Here is a 21296-nt window from a genome sequence, read left to right as displayed (position 1 = left end):
GTGTGTTTTTTTTTTAAATCAAGCTTAATGTCCAGAGTTAGAACTAGTTACAAGTACGTCAGAGAAACCTAATCTTAAGATTAGATGTCTAGTAGCAAGTTAAACTCAAGAATAATGTTGCTCTTTCTATGCTCTGGCACTTTACATACGGTTTGTGGGATGAAAAAAAAAAATCACTTCACTATTCAAGGACACTTTCGGGCATAATCCAGCAGCCAACAATGCATAGAAACACTACACAAATTTATGAAAGAAAGCCAACAAAGTACCTTCTATCAAATTGAAATGGAAGTGGGAATTTAGTGAGGTGCTATATAGTTACTGAAACTGGAAGCCTGCCCAAAACACTGGCATTAACACTTCCATTCTTAGGATCAGTTCCTTACCCTCTTTCAAGTACTTGCCAAGCTTGCTTTTCCCTGAGATCCAATTACAACTCATTGGTCTGCAACTCATACCACAGACACCGGAGTGCAGAGTTGGTATTACTGTGCAAACTATAGATTTTAAGTTGCTAGGTAAATAACCTATTATGGTTTACATTTGAACCTGGTGGAACCGTTCCACTCACTTCACTAGGAGTTGCATTTACATACACCAGGGCCAAATGTGTCTCCTTGATGGTGTATTCAAAGAAAGCAATACTGTACTATACAAGTCTACAGTTCAAAAGAAGTTTGAGTGACAGTCAACATTCAGAGCTTTGAACATCAATCAGAACCCACTATAGAGACAGAAGTGGCAATTCCTAGTTTCTTAATGTTAAAAGAATCTCAGACACATAAGTAGTGCAAGTCTCTTTCTAAAGGGATGTGCTTGACTGAAACAGATCCCTGTGTAACGATAGCAGAGCTCAGATTTATCTAAAGCAGCTGTTGCTCTATATTTAGCAAAACAGACTCCTCACCTCACAAATTTTACTAAAGGTATCAATGAATAGTCAAAGTGGATTCAGAGAGAAAAATTAATTTAAACCAACAAATTAGAGGATTTCAGAGAGGGTTTGTTGCCCAGTATGAAGCAAGCTGACTTGATTCAACGTCTGTTTTAACTTGGACACCAAAACAGAAGCAGACAAGATAATCCACTCCATAAAATGAACTATGAATGATCTGCAGCGTGTAGCTTTACTCAATCTTCATCAAAACCAAAAGAGCCTTTCCAGTTTTCTCGGAGTAGCTTTCTTGCTAGGCACACAAGTTACTCTAGGTCTCAGGAGTATATCAGTTTGTTTTCAATTAGCCATTGAAGATCTGTGGGTTGCACACTTACTCTGCTTCCCCACAGCATTTTTCTGATGTAGACAATTATGAGTTTTTCTTGTGGTCACAACCTGACTGGAGAGTAATTGAGGTTGTAGAGCAGTGGCTCCTCCTCCAGGTCCCAGGAGTTGGGCTATGTCCCCTTCTGAAACCAAAAGTGCTGGAGTACCAAGCAGACACTGTGAGTTCCCCATCTTCCTGTGGGTGGTGGGGCTCAGGCTTCAGTCCAGGGTGGCGGGGCTCTATTTGTGGGGCATAGGGTTCTGGGGGCTGATACCAGGCTCCCCACCATGACCCATTCTGCATCCTTCAATTGTGGGGTCCCAGCCACATGGCTGCAGGTGCCATCCCTGCCCTCCTCCCCAACACCTCTGCTGCCTCCCATTCATCCTCCATTGCCCTGTAGCCAGACACAAACCCCATCTTGTTTTTCCACGAACCCCATCTTGTCGTTCCCCTCCCCCCCCCCCAGAGAGCAAGAGAAAGGCAGTCAGCCTTTGATGCCCTGGGAACGCGGGTGTGCTGCCTGTCCCTGACTCTACCATAAACAGAAACCAGACAGTAAATGGGCTAGCTGACGACCCGGGGCCTCCCGTCGCCCTGATGGCTAGTACCAGTAATTGACACGCCTGCACTGTCCCAGGAGAGGAATCTTCACCCATCACATACCAGAGGTGCCCATTGTCTGTATTTTTCCCAGGTGTAAATTATGCTTTGCACCCTTCGTGGGAAACTTGGTGTTCAAAGCCATTTTTCCTAATTGGCCACTTGAGACCAGGAAGAAGCCTACATGACCCAAGGGGTATAAAAGAGGTTCAGCAGCCCACCCCATTTGCGCTCCAATCATCTATACCTGCTGGCAGGTATTGATTGTCTCCCGAGGTCTGTGGGACGCCCAACCTCGCCCTACTTCTTCCCGAGGGATTGAGAGAAAGACGCTGGCCACGCCAAGTCTGGAATGCAGGGGTGAGAATATATTCCTGCTGTGTGTCTATTTTGCATGCATTTAATAAGAGCTCAGAGAACCAAAAGGGTTGCATGGTACCTGTAAGTGACTTATTAGTGTAATTTCTGTCCTGTCCTTTGTAGTGGCTATGTTATCTGTAACACAGTAGTAGCATTTAACAACTAAGTTTACCCTGTAACAATAAAATGGTAACTGTTTAAGCTTTAACCTGACTCCTTCAGTTGCTGTAAGAGAACCAAGCACATTTTAAAAGAACTTCAGCCGGTCATAAGGGACTCACTGCCCTGACCGTCGGCTGACATGCCCCTACTGTCTCTCTAACCACCTCTCCATCCAGGGCTTAAAATCCATCCCCCAGGTTACCACAGCTGAGTAACTGTTTCTCATATTGCTTCTGCTGCATCCTGCAGTGTGCTGTGTCATATGAAGCCTCTGTGTGATGGTCACATTCTACCCATGCAGAATGAAAGCATAGGATTGCTAGATGCAGGCCCTCAGTTTACAGCTCACTTTCCTAGCCAACTGAAGAATGAGAACATTCCTGTAATTGTGGCAGTCTGCCTGTCCTAATGCAGCAAGGTGCCCAACATGAGCACAAGTGTCTCAAACTTCATTTACAGTTTGCTATCCTCAGTCATTAGGGCTTTACTAGCTCTCCATGACTACTCATCTAAGGACTAAGCCTATTAATTCAAGTGAAAAGTATCTCTGTACTGCCATGTCCATAAGGCTCCATCTATTTAATACATGTTGCCTCATCCTCAGTCCTTCACCAACATGTATTCTTTTCCTAATGTAATCAGCTGAGTATGTTCCAATGAATGAGTGCTGAGCTCTCACTGCTTTCCTAATGAGAAAATCCTCAACTTTCTCACCCCAAATTACTGAATTGTGAGATCTCCCCTCCCCTACTCATCACACCTATTTTCAAATGTATTTTTGTTAGTCTCTAAGATGCCACAGACTATTTGTTGTTTTTAAAGTTACAGACTAACTCGGCTACCCCTCTAAGACCTATTTTCAAAGTTCCTCTGGGGATGCAGAGCTCTGGAACAGGCAAGAGGACCTTGACCTCTCTTCCCAGCATGTTCTCTATATATGGGTTACTCTACTATTTGTTTTCTCCCACCCTCACTACCAAAAAAAGGCTCCAGCTTCTCTGCTCTGCCCTCTCCTTAAATAAACTAGCAACGCTTTCTCCCTGCTCTTCTTCCTCCATGTTCTCCCAAAAAGGAGATGATCCTGCACTCTGTTCCTTGCCACCCCTATTCCATCGTGAAAAAGGGGAAGTGGTCATGCAGCTGCTATGCTTCCTACCTTTCTGACTGCATCATGATGCCACTCTTTCATTTTTTAGAATGCCATTTCACTGTGTTTTTGCATTTTTTTCTGAGTTAAAATAACTCTTAAGTAACTTGGTTTCGTAATTAGGCCTAAGTATCTAAAGCCAAACCTAAAGTCTTACTCTTTTTTGTTACTCTTCTACGAAAATGATTGCTTTTGAATTTGACCATTTTTTACATTCTTTGACAATACCTTACCAGTCAATTATAGACCAATTAGACAAAACAGAAGATATTAGATTTGCCCAATAAGAACAATCAAACTGTCCCAACCATTCAAGCTCTCATAATATGTAACAAAAAAGGAATGGACAATCGTCGCTCAGTGAAAGAGGTCTGGCTCTGGGATGTTTCAATAATTGGAGTAGTCATTAATAGCCATGCTCAATTAGATCCATGAAACACTCTCAGCACCCACTAGCCACCTGCTAATCAGTTACTCTCTCTTCCCCAAAGCATCTCTTGTCTGCTGCAGATCAGCTGGTTGGTGGGAGGAGCTGTGTCAGGAAGAGGCAGAATGTGCTCTGGGGAGGGACAGGAAGAGGTGGAGTAAAGGTGGGGCATAGGAGAAAAGAGTAAAGTGGGTATGGGGCCAAGAGGGGGAGCACCCCGGGGGAAAGCTGAAAGTCAGTATCCAGGACCACTGTCAGCAGCACACAAATGAGTGGCAATACCATGACACTTTTACTTCTGCACTGCTGCTGGCAGAGACACTTCCTTCAGAGCTGCATGGCCACCCAGCCAGTGCTTAATTTTTGCTAGAACTTGCTGGGGCTGAGCCCCAGTATTTGTTTTATTACAAATTAAGCACTGACAAATTATGTATACGAAAATTATAGGCAGACATCATTTGAGAATTAAATTATAAGCATATTTTTAAGGTGAGCTGGTAGGTCACATAGGATGCCTTAGCAGATCAGATCTGGCCCACAGACTATCTATTAAGTATCACTGTTCTAAAGTGGAATCTTTAAGGGCTGGTCCAACATTTTAATTCAGTTACTGATTTAGGCTGGATTAAATGTAAAATTGTTATGTCCACACAAAGGGATCTGAATGAGTTTCACTAAATTAATTCCAAAACAGATTATATTTAAACCAACAAAACTCTGTGTGCGCATGCATGAGGTTTCAATTAGTAATCTATGAAATTCAATGCAGAAGATTAATTTACCTTTTGAAGCCTCCAAGATTCAAAATATCCTGAATCTAAAAACTTTGTTTTGAAGCACAATTGTTTCGGACAATGAGAAGCCATGTAACAATTCAGCATGTGGTGAATGAACTCGGACCCTTTCTCCATACACAGCAAGTCCAGTATTGTATATTTTGAGACAGTGCAAAATGGCAGATATTTTTCCACAAGGAAACAAACAGTTCTGTACAAACTACACAATAGAAAACTTATTGACTAGGGAAAGAATCCCTGTTCTATTGGGAAAAATATCCCAACTGCAAATAGATTCAAATATTTTAAAATATGACTTTGTGCAAACTGATTTATTAAAAACTGATGTGAAAAATCTCAAATTTTGAGAGGGTTTTTTTTAAGCTGTTCTATGCAAAACCAGTAAAGTTAGATATCAGAACCCTGCCATAGCTATTTATCATGTGTTCTTCAGAGGTTTCATGACTATTACTACCACTTCTCTGGCCCATATTCAATATCCCCAACTACAGTCTCACCTCCATAAGCCCATACAGAGCAAGCTGTCCGTGGAAGTACTCACCCACAAGACTTCCCGGTTTCAAAACTTCATGGTTTTGGGGGGGGGGGGGTGGAGGGAGAGGGCAGGAGAGAAGGGTGCTTACTTTATGCATAGAACCTAGCATACTAGAGTCCTCAAAGAACCAGTCATTGAGAAAACACTGCCCCGGACAATACCTTAACCTCTGAATCAACCTGTAGAAGTCTCATCTTTAGGGCCACAGATAAAAACTATAAGAAACCACTCTTCTGTTATTCCAATATTCCTCTTTGAAGCTTGCTATCTGGCTACACTCCTGCCTCAGCAGGTGGTATAACTTTATTTTCTGACATTACCAATCCCATAGAAATGTTAATCTGCACACTGTAATTTGAGCACTTGCAAGTCAGTGAGAACTTCCCCTTCTACAGTCCATGCTTGGAAGTAGCAATGTAACTTTAACAAAACAGCTTTTAATGGGAGCAGATATAAAGAAAGGATGCTAGTCGCATCTGCTTTGCATGCAGTGAGGTCAAGAGAGGGTGGAGCCCGACTTCCTCATTAAAATCTCACCTACCCCCACTAATCAGAAAAAATGTTTTTAAATTTAAAAAAAAAATGATCTTACGGACAAAAAAAAAAAGAAGCAAATATGGATCTCCATAGACCATTAATTTCACAAACTGCAAAGTGAACAAACTGGAACAAGTTTTGCCAATAACCATTACATTGGCTAAGCTTAGTGATTAAGGTTTGGTCTACACTATAGTGTTAGGTCATAGAATCATAGGACTGGAAGGGACCTTGAGAGGTCATCGAGTCCAGCCCCCGCCCTCAAGGCAGGACCAAGCTCCGTCTACACCATCCCTGACAGATGTCTATCTAACCTGTTCTTAAATATCTCCAGAGAGGGAGATTCCACCACCTCCCTTGGCAATTTATTCCAATATTTGACCACCCTGACAGTTAGGAATTTTTTCCTAATGTCCAATCTAAACCTCCCCTGCTGCACTTTAAGCCCATTACTCCTTGTCCTGTCCTCAGAAACCAAGAGGAACAAATTTTCTCCTTCCTCCTTGTGACACCCTTTTAGATATTTGAAAACCGCTATCATGTCCCCCCTTAATCTTCTTTTTTCCAAACTAAACAAGCCCAGTTCATGAAGCCTGGCTTCATAGGTCATGTTCTCTAAACCTTTAATGATTCTTGTCTCTCTTCTCTGTACCCTTTCCAATTTTTCCACATCTTTCTTGAAATGTGGCGCCCAGAACTGGACACAGTACTCCAGCTGAGGCCTAACTAGTACAGAGTAGAGCGGCAGAATGACTTCACGAGTTTTGCTTACAACACACCTGTTGATACAACCTAGAATCATATTTGCTTTTTTTGCAACAGCATCACACTGTTGACTCATATTCAACTTGTGGTCCACTATGACCCCTAGATCCCTTTCCACCATGCTCCTTCCTAGACAGTTGCTTCCCATCTTGTATGTATGGAACTGATTGTTCCTTCCTAAGTGGAGCACTTTGCATTTCTCTTTATTAAACCTCATCCTGTTTACCTCTGACCATTTCTCTAACTTGCCAAGGTCATTTTGAATTATGTCCCTATCCTCCAAAGAAGTTGCAACCCCACCCAGTTTGGTATCATCTGCAAACTTAATAAGCGTACTCTGTATCCCAATATCTACATAATTGATGAAGATATTGAACAGTACGGGTCCCAAAACAGACCCTTGCGGAACTCCACTTGTTATCCCTTTCCAGCAGGATTTAGCACCGTTAACAACAACTCTCTGACTATGGTTATCCAGCCAATTATGCACCCACCTTATCATGGCCCTATCTAAGTTATATTTGCCTAGTTTATCAATAAGAATATCATGCGAGACCGTATCAAATGCCTTACTAAAGTCTAGGTATATGACATCCACCGCTTCTCCCTTATCCACAAGGCTCGTTATCCTATCAAAGAAAGCTATCAGATTAGTTTGGCATGTCTTGTTCTTCACAAACCCATGCTGGCTATTCCCTATCACTTTATTACCTTCCAAGTGTTTGCATATGATTTCCTTAATTACCTGCTCCATTATCTTCCCTGGGACAGACGTTAAACTGACCGGTCTGTAGTTCCCTGGGTTGTTCTTATTCCCCTTTTTATAGATGGGCACAATATTTGCCCTTTTCCAGTTTCTGGAATCTCCCCTGTCTGCCATGATTTTTCAAAAATCATAGCTAAAGGCTCAGATACCTCCTCTATCAGCTCCTTGAGTATCCTGGGATGCATTTCATCAGGACCTGGTGACTTGCTGACATCTAACTTTCCTGGTGTCAACTTAACTGTGGAAGTGTCTTCACTTAAATTTGGTTGTTGCTGAGAGAAGTGCCTCTTACACTATGTCTATACTGCACCCATATTTGCTTATGCTAATGAGGCTAAGTGTGGAATATCGGGAGCCTCATTTGCATAATTAATGAGCGCCTGCTTTTTGCGCAAGAGGCTTTTGCGCAAAAAGGAGCTCTCTACACGGCTTGTTTTTGCACAAAGACTCCCTCTTGCACAAGAGCTGTTCTTCCACATTTTTTTTCCAGAAAAACAGCTCTTGCACAAGAGGCAGGCGCACATAATTATGCAAGTGAGGTTCGACAATATTCCACGCTCAGCCTCATTTGCATATTTCTTGCGCAGAACAGATGCAGTATAGACATTGCCCTAGGAATGCAATTAAATGTAGTGCTGACAATGTTTTTAACCATTTAACCAATTAAAGGAGCTGGGTAGAAGGGGCTTGAGTGGCCCCCCCTTGCTGCAGGCAGGAGCTGCTCCAGCCTGACTGCTCCTGGTCCCTGCATGGGGGCTGCTACAGTTGCCCTTGCCAGCCCCATGTGGAGACTGGGAGCCAGCAGCCTCATGCAGGGGGCCCGGAACAGCGCTCCACTCAGGGCTGGGCCACAGGTGAGGGGCTGTTTGCAGGTACCAGTTAACTGTTACCAGTAAACATCACCCTTAATGGATTATGCTTACCGGGTAACCATTTAACCAGCCACTCGTTAACATCCCTAGTGCCTTTCTATGCCAATTTAGTAACATCACCTATCAAAACAGTGTAGAGACACATTTGCTATAATTAGATTGACTGTGTCAGAGCAGAGACTACATTGCTTACCAGGAATATTAAAATGCATGTGAACTGGTAAGAGTGTAACCGCTGAAAATGTCAGCAGTTACATGATTGCACTTGGAGCAGCAGCCAGCTTCCTGGGAGCTAGTGTATACCAGGAGCTGGCTTTTAAGCTGGCTACTCCCCGTGCACTGCTGCCTCTGATGCAGAGGCAACAGCACAGGGCGGCAAGCAGCTCCCTGGGAGCTGGTGCGCCGTAAACTGGCTTTCAAGCTGACTCCCCGCACATACTGGCTCCCACCTGCCACCCAGCTCTCTGGGAGCCAGATTGGGAGCTGGCTGTAACCACATGGGTAACCAATACGGTTATCCATTTAAACAGCTGCTCTCTTATATCAACTGGTACTGGCTTTCAGGGACCACCACACAACAACAATAAAAGCACTTCTCATGTGGATGTGCAGTGCTAAAGAGCGAAATGTGTGCACACACAAGCAATTTATTATATGTAGTTACTGTGTGACAGTGTAAATTAGGTCAACATAATTCTGAGTGTAGACATCACTTGAGTCATGAAAAAAATGGGGAGGGTGTAAAAGATGAGAGAAAATAAAACATGATCCTGATAATTACCATTCCAAAACTCTGTTTAACCCTGCGTAAAACAGAACAAGTTGGAGATGACAGCTTTTCACATCCTCTTTGAAAGAAACCATAGCTCTTTTCAAGAGGAGGTCATCCTAATGCAATATCCCTCAGCAACAGTTACAACTTATAGCACTGGAAAGCCCAATTGACCGGAGTTTTAAAATGAGAAGAGACCTCCCCCAGTAGCATTGGTTTCCTTAGAAAAGAATCATGGGAACTTCTGTGAGCACCAGTTGTGGAAAACTTATTCAGAAGCTGACGGATGGGCTCACTTCATGGAATCCAGGGAGCTACCGCAGATGCTAGAAGAGCCCCCTAATTTCTCATTGATTTCTCCTTGCTCTCAGCAGAGGAAGTTCTCTGCATATGCAGACCCTATAGTTACACTGAATGATACAGTAGTCTCCATATAGAACAAAAAAGCAGCTGCATAGGCCACTTCACTGCTGCATGTTCTTTTAATTTCAGAGCAATTGGGACGGAGAACCACAAGAAACATACATTGTGCTGCTGCTGCCTCCTCCTTAGATTTAAAGGATCACCGAACACTAGGAAGAAGTCATTCACAGTACAGTCAGTCCCCGAGTTACGCGGATCTGACTTATGTCGGATCCGCAGTTACGAACGGGGATTTTCTCGCCCCGGAGGACTGGAGCGGCGGGACGCCTGGTCCCACTGCCCACCTCCTCCAGAGCGAGAAAAGCTGCTCCCCGTCTCCCTGGTCTGCTGGGGGAGCCAGCAGACCAGGGAGACGGGGAGCAAAGCAGTGGAGGACCCGGGCCGGACCCGCGGCGCTGATCTGCAAGCGCCGCAGGTCCGGCCCAGGTCTTCCGCCGCTTTGCTCAGCGTCTCCCTGGTCTGCAGATCTGGAAGCGCCACAGTCCGGCCTGGGTCCTCCGCCGCTTTGCTCCGCGTCTCCCTGGTCTGCTGGGGGGGGACACAGCTAGTGCCCCCCCCCCAGCAGACCAGGGAGACGTGGAGCAAAGCCCGGTGCCTGTGGTAGAGCAGGTGGGGCGCTGCCGGTTGGTCCCGCAGCACCGCTCCTTGGCGCTACTGGACCAACCCGGCAGCACCCCAGCTGCTCTGCCCCAGGAGTCCTGATTCAGCCGCTGCTGATCAGCTTCAGCAGCGGCTGAATCAGGACGCCTGGGGCAGAGCAGATGGGGTGCTGCTCTGCCCCAGGCATCCCCAAGTTAGCCGCTGCTGAAACTGACCAGCGGCTGACTACAGGAAGCCCGAGGCAGAGTTGCTCTGCCCCGGGCTTCCTGGAATCAGCTGCTGATCAGTTTCAGCAGCAGCTGACTTGGGGACGCCTGGGGTTCTTAAGTTGAATCTGTATGTAAGTTGGAACTGGCGTCCAGATTCAGCCGCTGTTGAAACTGATCAGTTTCAGCAGCGGCTGAATCTGGATGCCAGTTCCGACTTACATACAGATTCAACTTAAGAACAAACCTACAGTCCCTATCTTGTATGTAACCCGGGGACTGCCTGTACTCTAAACGGGAGTAGGATTGACATAAAATTCACTATTAAATCTCTATGAGGGAGCAGTAGTGGGATGTTCTACTTGTAACAGAATCCCCAAACTCAGAAACCACTGAAAAAGCAAGAGTACAGAGAAAATGGCAAAGCTCCAGTAGAGAGATGGTGCAGCATGGCACACTCATGGAGTACTGCTTATAACTATATCCTGCCAAGAGATCCCAGTGTGCTCTGCCCGGATGCACACAGACATACATATAAAATATCCAAGCCCAAACAACAGCTCTGCCTGATTCACAATCAACAGAGAAAAGAAAAGAATCAGAGAAAAGCCAAGCTATACAAATCTGTGAGAGAGAGAGAAGAGACAAAATTCTAGTTCCACCAACAAAGTAGCTGACAATGATTTTGCCAACTGTGGGCTCACCTTTGCTGATCAAGCTTATCGCCCTTCCCACATACTTGCCTATGCCAAATAAAGCAACTTTGACTAGCTCCCAAGAACATGGGAAAAGAAATAGGAATCTGTCATTTCTATAGGGCCAGGAATCCATCATTTCTATTGGGCAATATTTTATTCATACATATTTCCATAAAATAATTGCACATTTGTACCTGATGTGTGTTAAGTTTCGGGACCTGTTTTTTCAATCTCTCAGCTTTACTCTCTCAGTCCCAAAAACCATTTAAGGTGTCTGAAACTAGACATGAGAAATAAGATACCTAGGTTGCTTGATAAAAACTTGGTGTATGTGACCTTACCCCAAAAAGTTAATAACAAATGGTAAAGGGCTAAAAACTCTAAGTACTTCAACTACCATTTTACCCTGCCTTAAGCAGCCAAACTGGAATAGTAATATCTGTCACTTACATAACACTTTCCAAACAGTAATGATTTGCAACACCACTTCTGGAGCCCTCTTATTTCATGGGGGAGAAACTAACACACAGAGGTGAGATGACTTGCACAAAGTCACATAAGAGGTCAACAGAGCTGGGAACCAAATCCAGGTCTCATGACTTCCAGCCCTGTGTTCAGAAAGCTAGACCATGTTACCTCTGTATAGCAGTAGAACCAGTATTTCATTTACTACATTTAAAACCTCTATGCCACATTTTCATAAGAGAACCAGAAAGGGAGGTCCTAAACAGATAACACTGCAAAATCATTGTTAGGTGCGAAGACTAGCTTTTTGTTCCATCCACATCCTGCAATCACAACAAGTTCTAAATAAATTTTAAAGGCTACATCAAAAGCAAATACTCGTGGAAATTACACCATCTTTTCAATCTTCCCTACAAAGCAGTCACACAACATACTAGCTGGTCAAGGCCAGGCAGCATTTTAAGACAAAATATTATTTCCATTGTTGTTCCATTGGGGACTTCTCTGAGTGACTTCCCAGATACCAATTTGATGACCCTGCTTCTATCTTCATCATCATTATTATTATTATGAATAGGGGCTAAAGAAATTGAATGCTAAAGTTAATTCACTTGCATACGATTTTTTCAAGATAGTTTCACAGAAAAGACCTCTACACAAGACGATAAGCTACATTTCTCAAAAGCAGAGTGGAATGAACCAGCTCTTTCCACCTACTATTTCTGCAATAAAGCAGATAAAGTGAGACAAGGACCAGAAGAGTTGTTTTTGGCATGGGGGGGGGAGGGGAGAAGAGGAGGTTCCTTCCAAGAGCAAGGTGCCGAGCTTCCTGCAGTTCAGGGTCAGCGTTTCGCAGACACACACAGTGTAACGCTACACCCCAGCTGAAAACCAACAGCTTCATCTCCTCCGGCCGGCTGCACACACGCGCTCTCCCTAGGACAAGCCACAATTCAGCAGCCCGCGGGCCGGGCTCGGAGCGGCGGGAGAAGGGGAGGCGGCTGCGTGGGGCGCCCCACGCGGGCGCTGGGCGGAGAGTGGCAGGTCCCGGCGCGTGAGGGCGGTTGCACTGGGATTAACGTCTCGGCGTTTGCGCAGCTGCGCGGGAGAATCGCGCCACCACTGCCCGGGCCGCTCGCTCGCTCGCGCGCACTCCGGGCCCGGGCCGGGCTCCGCGGCAGGGCACAGCGGGCCGAGGCGCGCCGGCCGGGGAGGCCGCTGTCACAGCGAGGCCGGGCGGGAGCCGCACTCACCCCTTCATGGTGCGGCCTGGCGGGGCCGGGATCCGCGCTCGGTGCGTGCGGGGCCGGCGATGCGGCTCCGGCCTCCTCCTCCTCGGCGCTGGCGGTTCGTGCTGCGGCAGCTCCCCCTGCACATGGGCCTCGGGCCGCCCGCGCGCCGCGCTCCGCCCCGCCCGCCGACGTGACCCCCCCTCACCTCACGTCCTCCTCCCCCCCCCCCTCGGCGCCTGGCGGCGGCGTGACTGGACCAGCGCTGCGCGGCACCGCCCACGTGACCTCTTCCCGAGTCGCTCCGCGGGAAGAGCCTTGGCCTGTCACGTGGGCCGAGGGAAGCCAATCGCCTGCCTCCGCATCTATGACCCGTCATTCCAAAAAAAAAAAAAAAAAGCATTCAAAGCTAGCCGGGCTCCCGAGCCCCTCATTTCCGGGGGAGGAGGGATAACACTCGTGACGCGGCGCATGCGCCCTGGGAGCGACTGATCAGCTGATCGCTGTCGCCTGCTATTGAAGAGAAGCGGCGGAGCGAAGTGGTTCAGCTGCCCCCGCCCGCCCAGGTGAGGCCCCCCCACCCCCCAGCAGAGGTGGGAAGCCTCGAGCCGGGCGGGTGGCGCGGGGGCTGCCGGGCCGGTAGCGGGGTTGTGGGGGAAGGGGCCGCGCAGCGACGGCTGCGGGGGGGGGCCGAGCCTGGGAAGCCGAAGCGCCGGCGCTGCCCCGCCAGGCAGAACGTGGGGCTGGAGGGGGCAGCGGATCCATGGGGGGGGCGCAAGTAGCGCCAATGAGCGCGACAGGCCCGCGGCGCAGGCTGACCCCGCGCGGTTTCTACGACTGAGGGTCCCTCGGGAAGGACTCGGCCCCGCAGTTTCGGCCTTTCATTTCCGGAATGGGGAAGAGCGAACGTGAAAGGCCTCTTGAGTCTCTTCAGTCTAGCGCCACATGGCCTGTGTGTCTCCTGTGACAGGGGCGCGCTCAAGTATCCGCATCTCGTTGTCGTTTCCCTTTCTAGCGCTTTGTGCTTAGCTCGTCCGAGCCCCATTCTTAACTGAAGGGTTCAGATGTTGCTGTTGGCATTGAAGGTCAGCTGATATCTATTAAACCAACTTTTTACATCCCTAGTTAACTACGTAATTGCTGAAAATCTCAAGTTACATGTGGTTGGACTGTGCAGTATAAAGTTTAAATAAGCTTTATATTGCAGTACCTGCAGTGAAGCCTCTTCTCCCTCCCCCAGCCTTTGCTGGCTCTGCTTCAACTTTTGAGCCTCCTCCCAGGGAACTGGCCCTGCCTCTGAGGAGCCAGCGTGTAACTTGTGGTAGGGGGCAGGGTGAGCCTGCCATGGACAGGGGGTTACTCCAGCCCAGTGGCAGGAGTAGCCCCTGCCTGCGGTGGACCCCACTGGGCTGGAGCAGATCCCTGCCAGTTAACAGGAACCAGTAAGCAATAACCGTTTAAGGTGATGCTTACCGTTTAACCTTTCACAGCCCTACCAGGGTGACTCAGTTCCTTAGGGGGAGTTGCTGTATGGCTCCCTATCCAGTGTCCCTCCTACACTCTGTCTTGGCATGACCATAGTAGTGACTCTCTAATTTTCTTAGCCTTATAAGCTTTAGACCTTCTCATTCTGTAATAAGCATCTCCACATGCAGAGCTGTTCCTGAAGAGCTCTATGTGTAGGCCAAGCCCTTCCTTCTTCCAGCACTCTTACACCATGGCTGTGTCTACGTTGGCACCCTTTTGCCGGAAAAGGGATGCTAATGAGACAAGTCGGAATTGGGAAATAAGGAATAAGGGATCTTCCGGAAAAGGCTTTATTTTCCAAAAGATCCCGTCTAGACTGGCGCTTTTCTCCGGCAAAGCCCCGAACCAGAAAAAAGCGGCAGCCATGTTCATGCAAATGCCGTGGGGGATATTTAAATCCCCCGTGGCATTTGCAATTCTGACTGGTCTCATTAGCATCCCTTTTCCGGAAAAGGGTGCCAATGTAGACACAGCCCATGTCTAAGGCTTTCTATTTTTTATTGAATATTCCCCTCCTGCTCCTCTGCCTGCACAGACGTAGATAGGCCTGAGAGCAATCCTAGATGAAATAATGGAATGGCTGATAAAGAACTCCTTTAACAAAGAATTCAAGGCAGGTGATTAATGGCAATTGGCATGAATTTATCAAAAATAGATCTGGCTCATTTGCTAACTTGATATTATTTTTGATTGAAAAAAGTATAATGAAAATACAATACAATTGATAAAGGTCATAGTGTTGATATAACAGGTTTATGTAAGACATTTGACTTGTTTCTGCAAGATATCTTGATTAGTGAATGATAATACAAAATCAACATGTTAAATGGATTAAAACCTGATAGGTCTCAGCGTGTAACTGTAACTTGAGACTCATCAGCTACGTCTAGACTGGCATGATTTTCCATAAATGCTTTTAACGGAAAAGTTTTCCGTTAAAAGCATTTGCGGAAAAGAGCGTCTAGATTGGCACAGACGCTTTTCTGCCAAAGCACTTTTTGTGGAAAAACCTCCGTGCCAATCTAGACGCGCTTTTGCACAAAAAAGCCCTGATCGCCATTTTCGCGATTTGCGCAAAAAAGCCCCAAACAAATCTGAGCTGTCTACACTGGCCCTTTTGTGCAAAAGGACTTTTGCCTGAATGGGAGCAGCATAGTATTTCCGCAAGAAGCACTGATTTCAGACAGTGGGTAGTCAGTGTTCTTGCAGAAATTCAAGTGGCCAGTGTAGACAGCTGGCAAGTTTTTCCGCAAAAACAGCTGCTTTTGCGGGAAAAACTTGCCAGTCTAAACACAGCCATCAAGTGTATCCAAAGGAATCAGTTCTTAGCTCTTGGCTAGACAACTTCTTTTGGAGGAAAAAAATGAATAGTGATTAAAATTTGCAGTTGACAAAAGATTGTGGGAGTAGTAAATGGAGAACATGCCACTGATCACTCAGTAAGCTGGGGAAAGATAATGTGTTTCAATTTAGCCAAATGTAAGTTAATAAATGTAGGAACAAAGAAAATAGACCATTCTTACAGGATCAGTGACTATCTTGGGAATCTGACTATGTGGGAAAAACTTTATCTATCATGATGCATAATTAGCTGAATGTCATACTGGTAGTTAACACTAGTCTGGGCTAACTTGATCCTTGGCTGTCTAAATTGGAAAATAGAGTATATTACTTGTTTGGCACCGGTACAATTGCTGATGGAATAGTGTCCGGTTCTTTTGTCAACCATTCAAGAAAGACGCTGATAAATTTTACAGTGTTCAGAGAAAGACTACAAGAAACGTTCAAAATAGCAGAAAATGTTCTGTATAGTGAGACGATGTAAGGAGCTCAATCTTTTTATCTTATCAAAGAGAACGTTCAAAGATAATGTGATTACATTTATATGTACCTACAAAGGGAACAGAATTTTGATAATACAGACAGGAATATAGCAGACAGAAATATAACAAAATCCAAGTTGCAGCTAGACTAATTCAGATGGGAAACAAGGTGTCAGTTTTTAACAGGGTAATTAACCATGGAACCATTCACCAAGGGTTATGGTGGATTCTCCATCACTGGACTTCTTTATCAAAAGTAAATGTGTTTCTAACAGATGCTGTAGTTCAAATACAGCTACTGGGCTTGAAGCAGGAAATAATACAAGGAAAACCACAAACTCTGTTCTACAAGAAGTCAGGTGAAGTCCAGAAGTCTCTGAAGAAATTATCTCTGAGTGAAAGGTAAAGGTCCCATCTTTAAAGTAGCACAGGGATTATACAGCATCCCACCTATTGTCTTCCCTCTGTTAAAACAAGTTTGACCATGGTGGGTATGAGCTCCTGCTAGAGAGGAAGAACACACAAAATTTTTTTCCCCTTCAACATAACTTCAAAATTTTCTTTTGACTTGAAAATATTACTGACTTATCTTCCTGCATAGTCAAGTCCACATGACCCATTGGAGGGGAACAGTGTCAAGAAAAACAGAGAATGGATTGAGATGGAATGTCATGCCTGTATGTTTCACCCTTACTCACTATGTGTTTTGAGAAGTGTGACTGCTTCAGAGGGGTAGAGTAGATAGAGGAAATAAGAATAGATGTCTGCCCTGGTGGTGCAGCTGTCAACACCTAGGCTACGTCTAGACTGGCCCCTTCTTCGGAAGAGGCATGCTAATTTCGAACTTTGGAATAGGGAAATCCGCGGGGGATTTAAATATCCCCCGCGGGATTTAAATAAACATGGCCGCCGCTTTTTTTCCGGCTTGGGGAAAAGCCGGAAAAGAGCGTCCAGACTGGCGCGATCCTCCGGAATAAAGCCCTATTCCGGAGGATCTCTTATTCCTACGTCAAAGTTCAAAATTAGCATGCCTCTTCCGAAGAAGGGGCCAGTCTAGACATAGCACTACTGTATTTTAGAGGAACAGTGGGTCCAAAATTTCTTGATCCTCTTTTCTTAGAGGTGATCAGTCACTGTGTGCGCATTGGAGTTAAGTGACCTGCTCAGGAAAGGAAATTGGCCTATGTCTGCATTATTTTTTTTCATAGTATACACAGTTGTCCTGAAACTTTTTTCTGCTTTTTTTTCATTAAGTAGAACATATGGAACTGACATATTGTATCAGAGCAATGGTCTTTTAGTTTAATATCATGTCTGACAGTGGCTCGTACCAACTGCATCAGACGAACCACCCTGCAATATAGACAAAAAAGGGATATCCTGTCCTCAGGAGTCTTAACTCCTGGTTAATGTTCTGCAGTTTAAATGTATGTTCTTCCTAAAACTCTTTTTAATTGCATCTTTGTATTATCTTTTTAAAGGTCTTATCCAGAGATAGGGAAAAGACCTCTGGATTAGACCTTTTTTGGGTTGGGGGCTGCTGACCCACAGAAAAAACAAACCCTCACTGACATGGCCCCCGACTGCAAAACAGAAAGATGCTTCTCACATTTCCTTTGCGCGTGAGAGCCTACGGGGCCCCAGCTAGTAGATTTTGTGTGCTCCAGCCCCACAGAGGGGTGGAGGGAAGGCTGGAGTGCAGGCTCCCCAATGCTAGGGTGGGGAGAGTCCTGAGCCTCGGAGTCCAGATCCAGGCAAGCCGGGGGCCGCATCTGGCCCTTAGGTTCCCCACCCCAGTCTAATCCTTCTTTGATTTCTTCAGGGTAATCACATTGGAGTTCCCCCTCTATGGTCCAGTAAGAGCACCTCCTCTAGATTTCTGGCTCACCAGTCATTTTCTTTCTTGGATGAAGTCAAGCATCTTTCTTTCTCCTGCCTAAGATATTTCCAAGTCACACAGTCCCTTGACAATACCATAAAATCCCCAGCAAAAGACAAACTGCTTAAGCAAGCTTCTCTTGCCTTCTCTTCAGTGTAATTGCCACAGTACAAGTTGCCATGCAGTTCTTTCTCAGCAAGCATGCTTTAGTCTTAAGTTAAAAGTAATACAAAGAAAACATTTTAAAAACAGGAAAAACTTAAAAACAACAAATAGTCTAGCAGCACTTTAAAGACTAACAAAACATGTAGGTGGTATCATGAGCTTTCGTGGGCACAATCCACTTCTTCAGATGACTGGGGCATTAAAAGTCCAGATCTGAGAATAAATAAGGGTAGGAGGTGAGAATAAAATATACTGAATTAGATTGTTCAAGTTACAAGAAGTTGATAAGAACAATTTGCACATCTTTAAGGACCCATTGTTTGATTGGTTAAGTCATTAGGATGTGGAAGGTAGTGTGTTAGCCAGCCAATGTCTTTATTCATTCCTCTCTGATAACTTCATTCACAAGTGTAATGCCTAAGTTCCAACCCTTCCCTGTGTATTTGGTTTGTGGAATTGGCCTGAAGCAACAGGGTGACTTTGAGATTCATTAATGAGTGCCCGGTCAGGTTAAAGTGTTCTCCAACAGGTAAAAACAATTAAGGAACCCTCACACAGATGCCAAAAAGCTTAGCAGTGATGGACTCTGGTGGGAGTAGTTTTTGGCTCTACTCAGGTTTATTCTTAGTGTCACTCATCTATCCAGTTTGGCTCTTCGAAGAGCCCTGAATAAGTAATTATCCAGACAATGGGACTCTGCTCAAAGCTTCAACGTGATGGATTTTAGAGTAGGGATGTTAATGTGTTTATTTTTGTAAACATGTAACTGCTGAAATGTACTGCAGTTATGCATTTACATGTGGTGGGAGCTGGTGCTCATAGGGAGGCAGCAGCATGGGAGAGGCTCTGGGAGGCAGCAGCGCAGAGAGGGAGGAGGTGGCTCCATAGGAGCTGGCTCCCATCTGCTCTATCACCCACTGCCTCTGATAAGGAGACTCCTCATGTACACTGCTCCTGCCTGCCCCCCACCTGTAATACAATGGCGATAGGGAAGGGGAGGGGTGTAACCATTTACACAATTAACCAATGAGCCTGGGTAACATGTAAACGGGTACATGTTCATATCCCTAATTCCAGGCGGGTCATTTGCATTCTCATCCTTCTTTGTAATATTCCCCAAAGGTCCTTCTGATATCTCCCAGAGGGTGCACTAATCCTGCCTTTCTCCTAAAGAAGTTCAAGGCAATCTTGCAATATAATCAAACTTTTGCATGTTGATACAAGTACAGAAGCACTAACCTATGTTTGCCAGAAATTGGGAATTGGTGCCAAGGGATGGATCATTTGATTATCTGTTGTTCATTCCTTCTGTAGCACCCAGCATTGACCACTGTTGGCAGACAGGAGACTGGGCTACATGGACCATTGGTCTAACCCAATAGGGCTGTTCTTATGTTCAATAAACCCCAAAGGTATGAAACTTAGTAAGGATAGTCCAGGATATTGGTGTCTTCAATTACAATGTCCTTCCTATTAAAAAAAAAAGTTGTAACTTTGAATGTTTAAATATTGAATTCTTGCTTGAGTTTTAAACTCTCAGCCTTATTAATACCTTGTGGCAATGAGTGCTACAATTCGAGTTTGCCACTTTCATTTTCCTTGAGTGTCCCTTTGCTCTTGTATTATGAGAGATCGTTAGTAGAAGTTCCCAGTTTACCTTACTTATACCATTTATTGTACCACATCCTTTCTTATCTTCTCTTAGGGTAGGTAGCCTCAATCTTTTAAATCTCTTTTCATGAAAAGTGTTTGCAGACTGCTAACTGCTCTGGTTGCTTACCTCTGAAACCCCTGTAATTTTGTTGTGCGGATGACCAGAACTGGTACTGTTACAGGTGAGGGTATACTGTTGGTTTATATAGTGGCACAATGTCTGTAGTCTCCACCCTGTCTGCTATGAAACCAAATATTTTATTTGCTCTTTTGACTGCTGTTGCACACTGAGCTGTGTACAGTAATGTCCTGGTCTTTTTCCTGAGCAAGTGTAATTAATTAAAAACCCATAATAAGTAGAGTAGTTCAAATTATCCTGCTAATATGCATTACTTTGCATTTTTGTAAACAATTTCATATGCTATCATGTTGCCTATTGACCTACCCAGTTTATAATATATGGAGATATACCCACCTCGTAGAACTGGAAGGGACCTTGAGAGGTCATTGAGTCCAGTCCCCTGTCCTCACGGCAGGACCAAGTACTGTCCCTGACAGATTTGCCCCAGATCCCTGAATGGCCCCCTCAAGGATTGTACTCACAGCCCTGGCTTAGCAGGCCAATGCTCAAACCACAGAGCTATTCCCCCCCCCCCCCCCCCGTCTTTCTAAAGTTGCTAATTTTTCTTTGGGTTCAACTAATTAAAATAGTTTTGTCATGGGGCAAGCAGTGAAGCTGCATATTTTTAGATTAGCATCTTTAACAGTGGTCCTAGTTCAGAACTTCCTCCCCCCCCCCCCGGCCATTTATTTGTACTTTGCATTGTCTTCGCCACCCTGAAACTCTATGGATGTCTTTAGATCTCCTGGAGTTATGAAATCTCAAGTAGTAAGGAAGTGAAATCTGACAGAGGAAGCTATTTTAAAAAAAAAAGTATTATACAATTATTAAATGCAAATTCCTGGCAAACAGTTGGCAGGAAAGATCTCTATGATCCAACATCAGTACACCCTTAATTAAGGACCAAGATTGTTCCTAGGCAACATTTCAGAGTCATCCAAGAAGTTTTCAGGCAAAAGAAAAACAAGACTTCACAGTCTTGGTATTTTTTTTTTTTAAGAAAATACAAGCAGGAAGGGAAAATTCTTTAGATTAAAAATATTATATTTTTACTCTGCAGGGCTGCTTCTAGTGACTGGTTCTCAAAACCTCTGCAGTATGAAATCTTTCTAGCTTTGAAATGAAGTAACTGGCAATTAAGTGACTTCCAGAATCTCATTGTGCATATGAAACTCACAAAGCACCAGAGTGCTGAGCTGGAACTTGCTCCTAATAAATCATCTTTCAGTGCAAAATTCCACTTTTTGGGGGTGCAGTAGGGCCAGGATTGTTGCATTGAGATAGGGCTTCTGCTTTCAAATGTTACACTGCTATAAAGCATGCTCATATGACAACTTCCTTAAAGCCATAACATCTACTGAGAGGCATTAAATATGAGGCTTGTCAACACTTATGCTCTAAATAGCACTTAGGAAGGCAAGTTTCTGTGAAATTTAAGAATATTTCCCCCTCAGTCCAGTGTTTAGAGCCTGAACACAACTCCTTGTCAGTGAATGAGA

General features: G+C 45.1%; 2 protein-coding genes across 3 annotated transcripts in view; one reads left to right on the top strand and one right to left on the bottom strand.

Annotated features, from left to right (window-relative positions):
- Positions 1-12833, bottom strand: part of NAA50 (N-alpha-acetyltransferase 50, NatE catalytic subunit) — a 29451-nt gene extending 16618 nt beyond the window's left edge. Inside the window, exon 1 of one of the 2 annotated variants that reach the window (XM_075904980.2) lies at positions 12654-12833. In XM_075904980.2, the coding sequence (XP_075761095.1) occupies positions 12654-12661 (8 nt within the window). In that variant the 5' untranslated portion in view covers positions 12662-12833. The remainder of the gene's footprint in view (positions 1-12653) is intronic. The other variant, XM_075904990.2, reaches the window with a different exon arrangement.
- A 207-nt stretch (positions 12834-13040) lies between these two features.
- ATP6V1A (ATPase H+ transporting V1 subunit A) overlaps positions 13041-21296 on the top strand; it is a 39904-nt gene continuing 31648 nt past the window's right edge. Inside the window, exon 1 of the mRNA XM_075904967.2 lies at positions 13041-13195. The gene's annotated coding sequence lies outside the window, so the exon portion shown is untranslated. The remainder of the gene's footprint in view (positions 13196-21296) is intronic.

The sequence above is a fragment of the Pelodiscus sinensis genome, chromosome 1 (genome assembly GCF_052426305.1).
Source record: "Pelodiscus sinensis isolate ZL-2025 chromosome 1, ASM5242630v1, whole genome shotgun sequence".
In the NCBI taxonomy this organism is placed as follows: Eukaryota; Metazoa; Chordata; order Testudines; family Trionychidae; genus Pelodiscus; species Pelodiscus sinensis.
The sequence above is the reverse complement of the archived record's forward strand: the minus strand, read 5'-3'. Positions and strand labels throughout refer to the sequence as shown.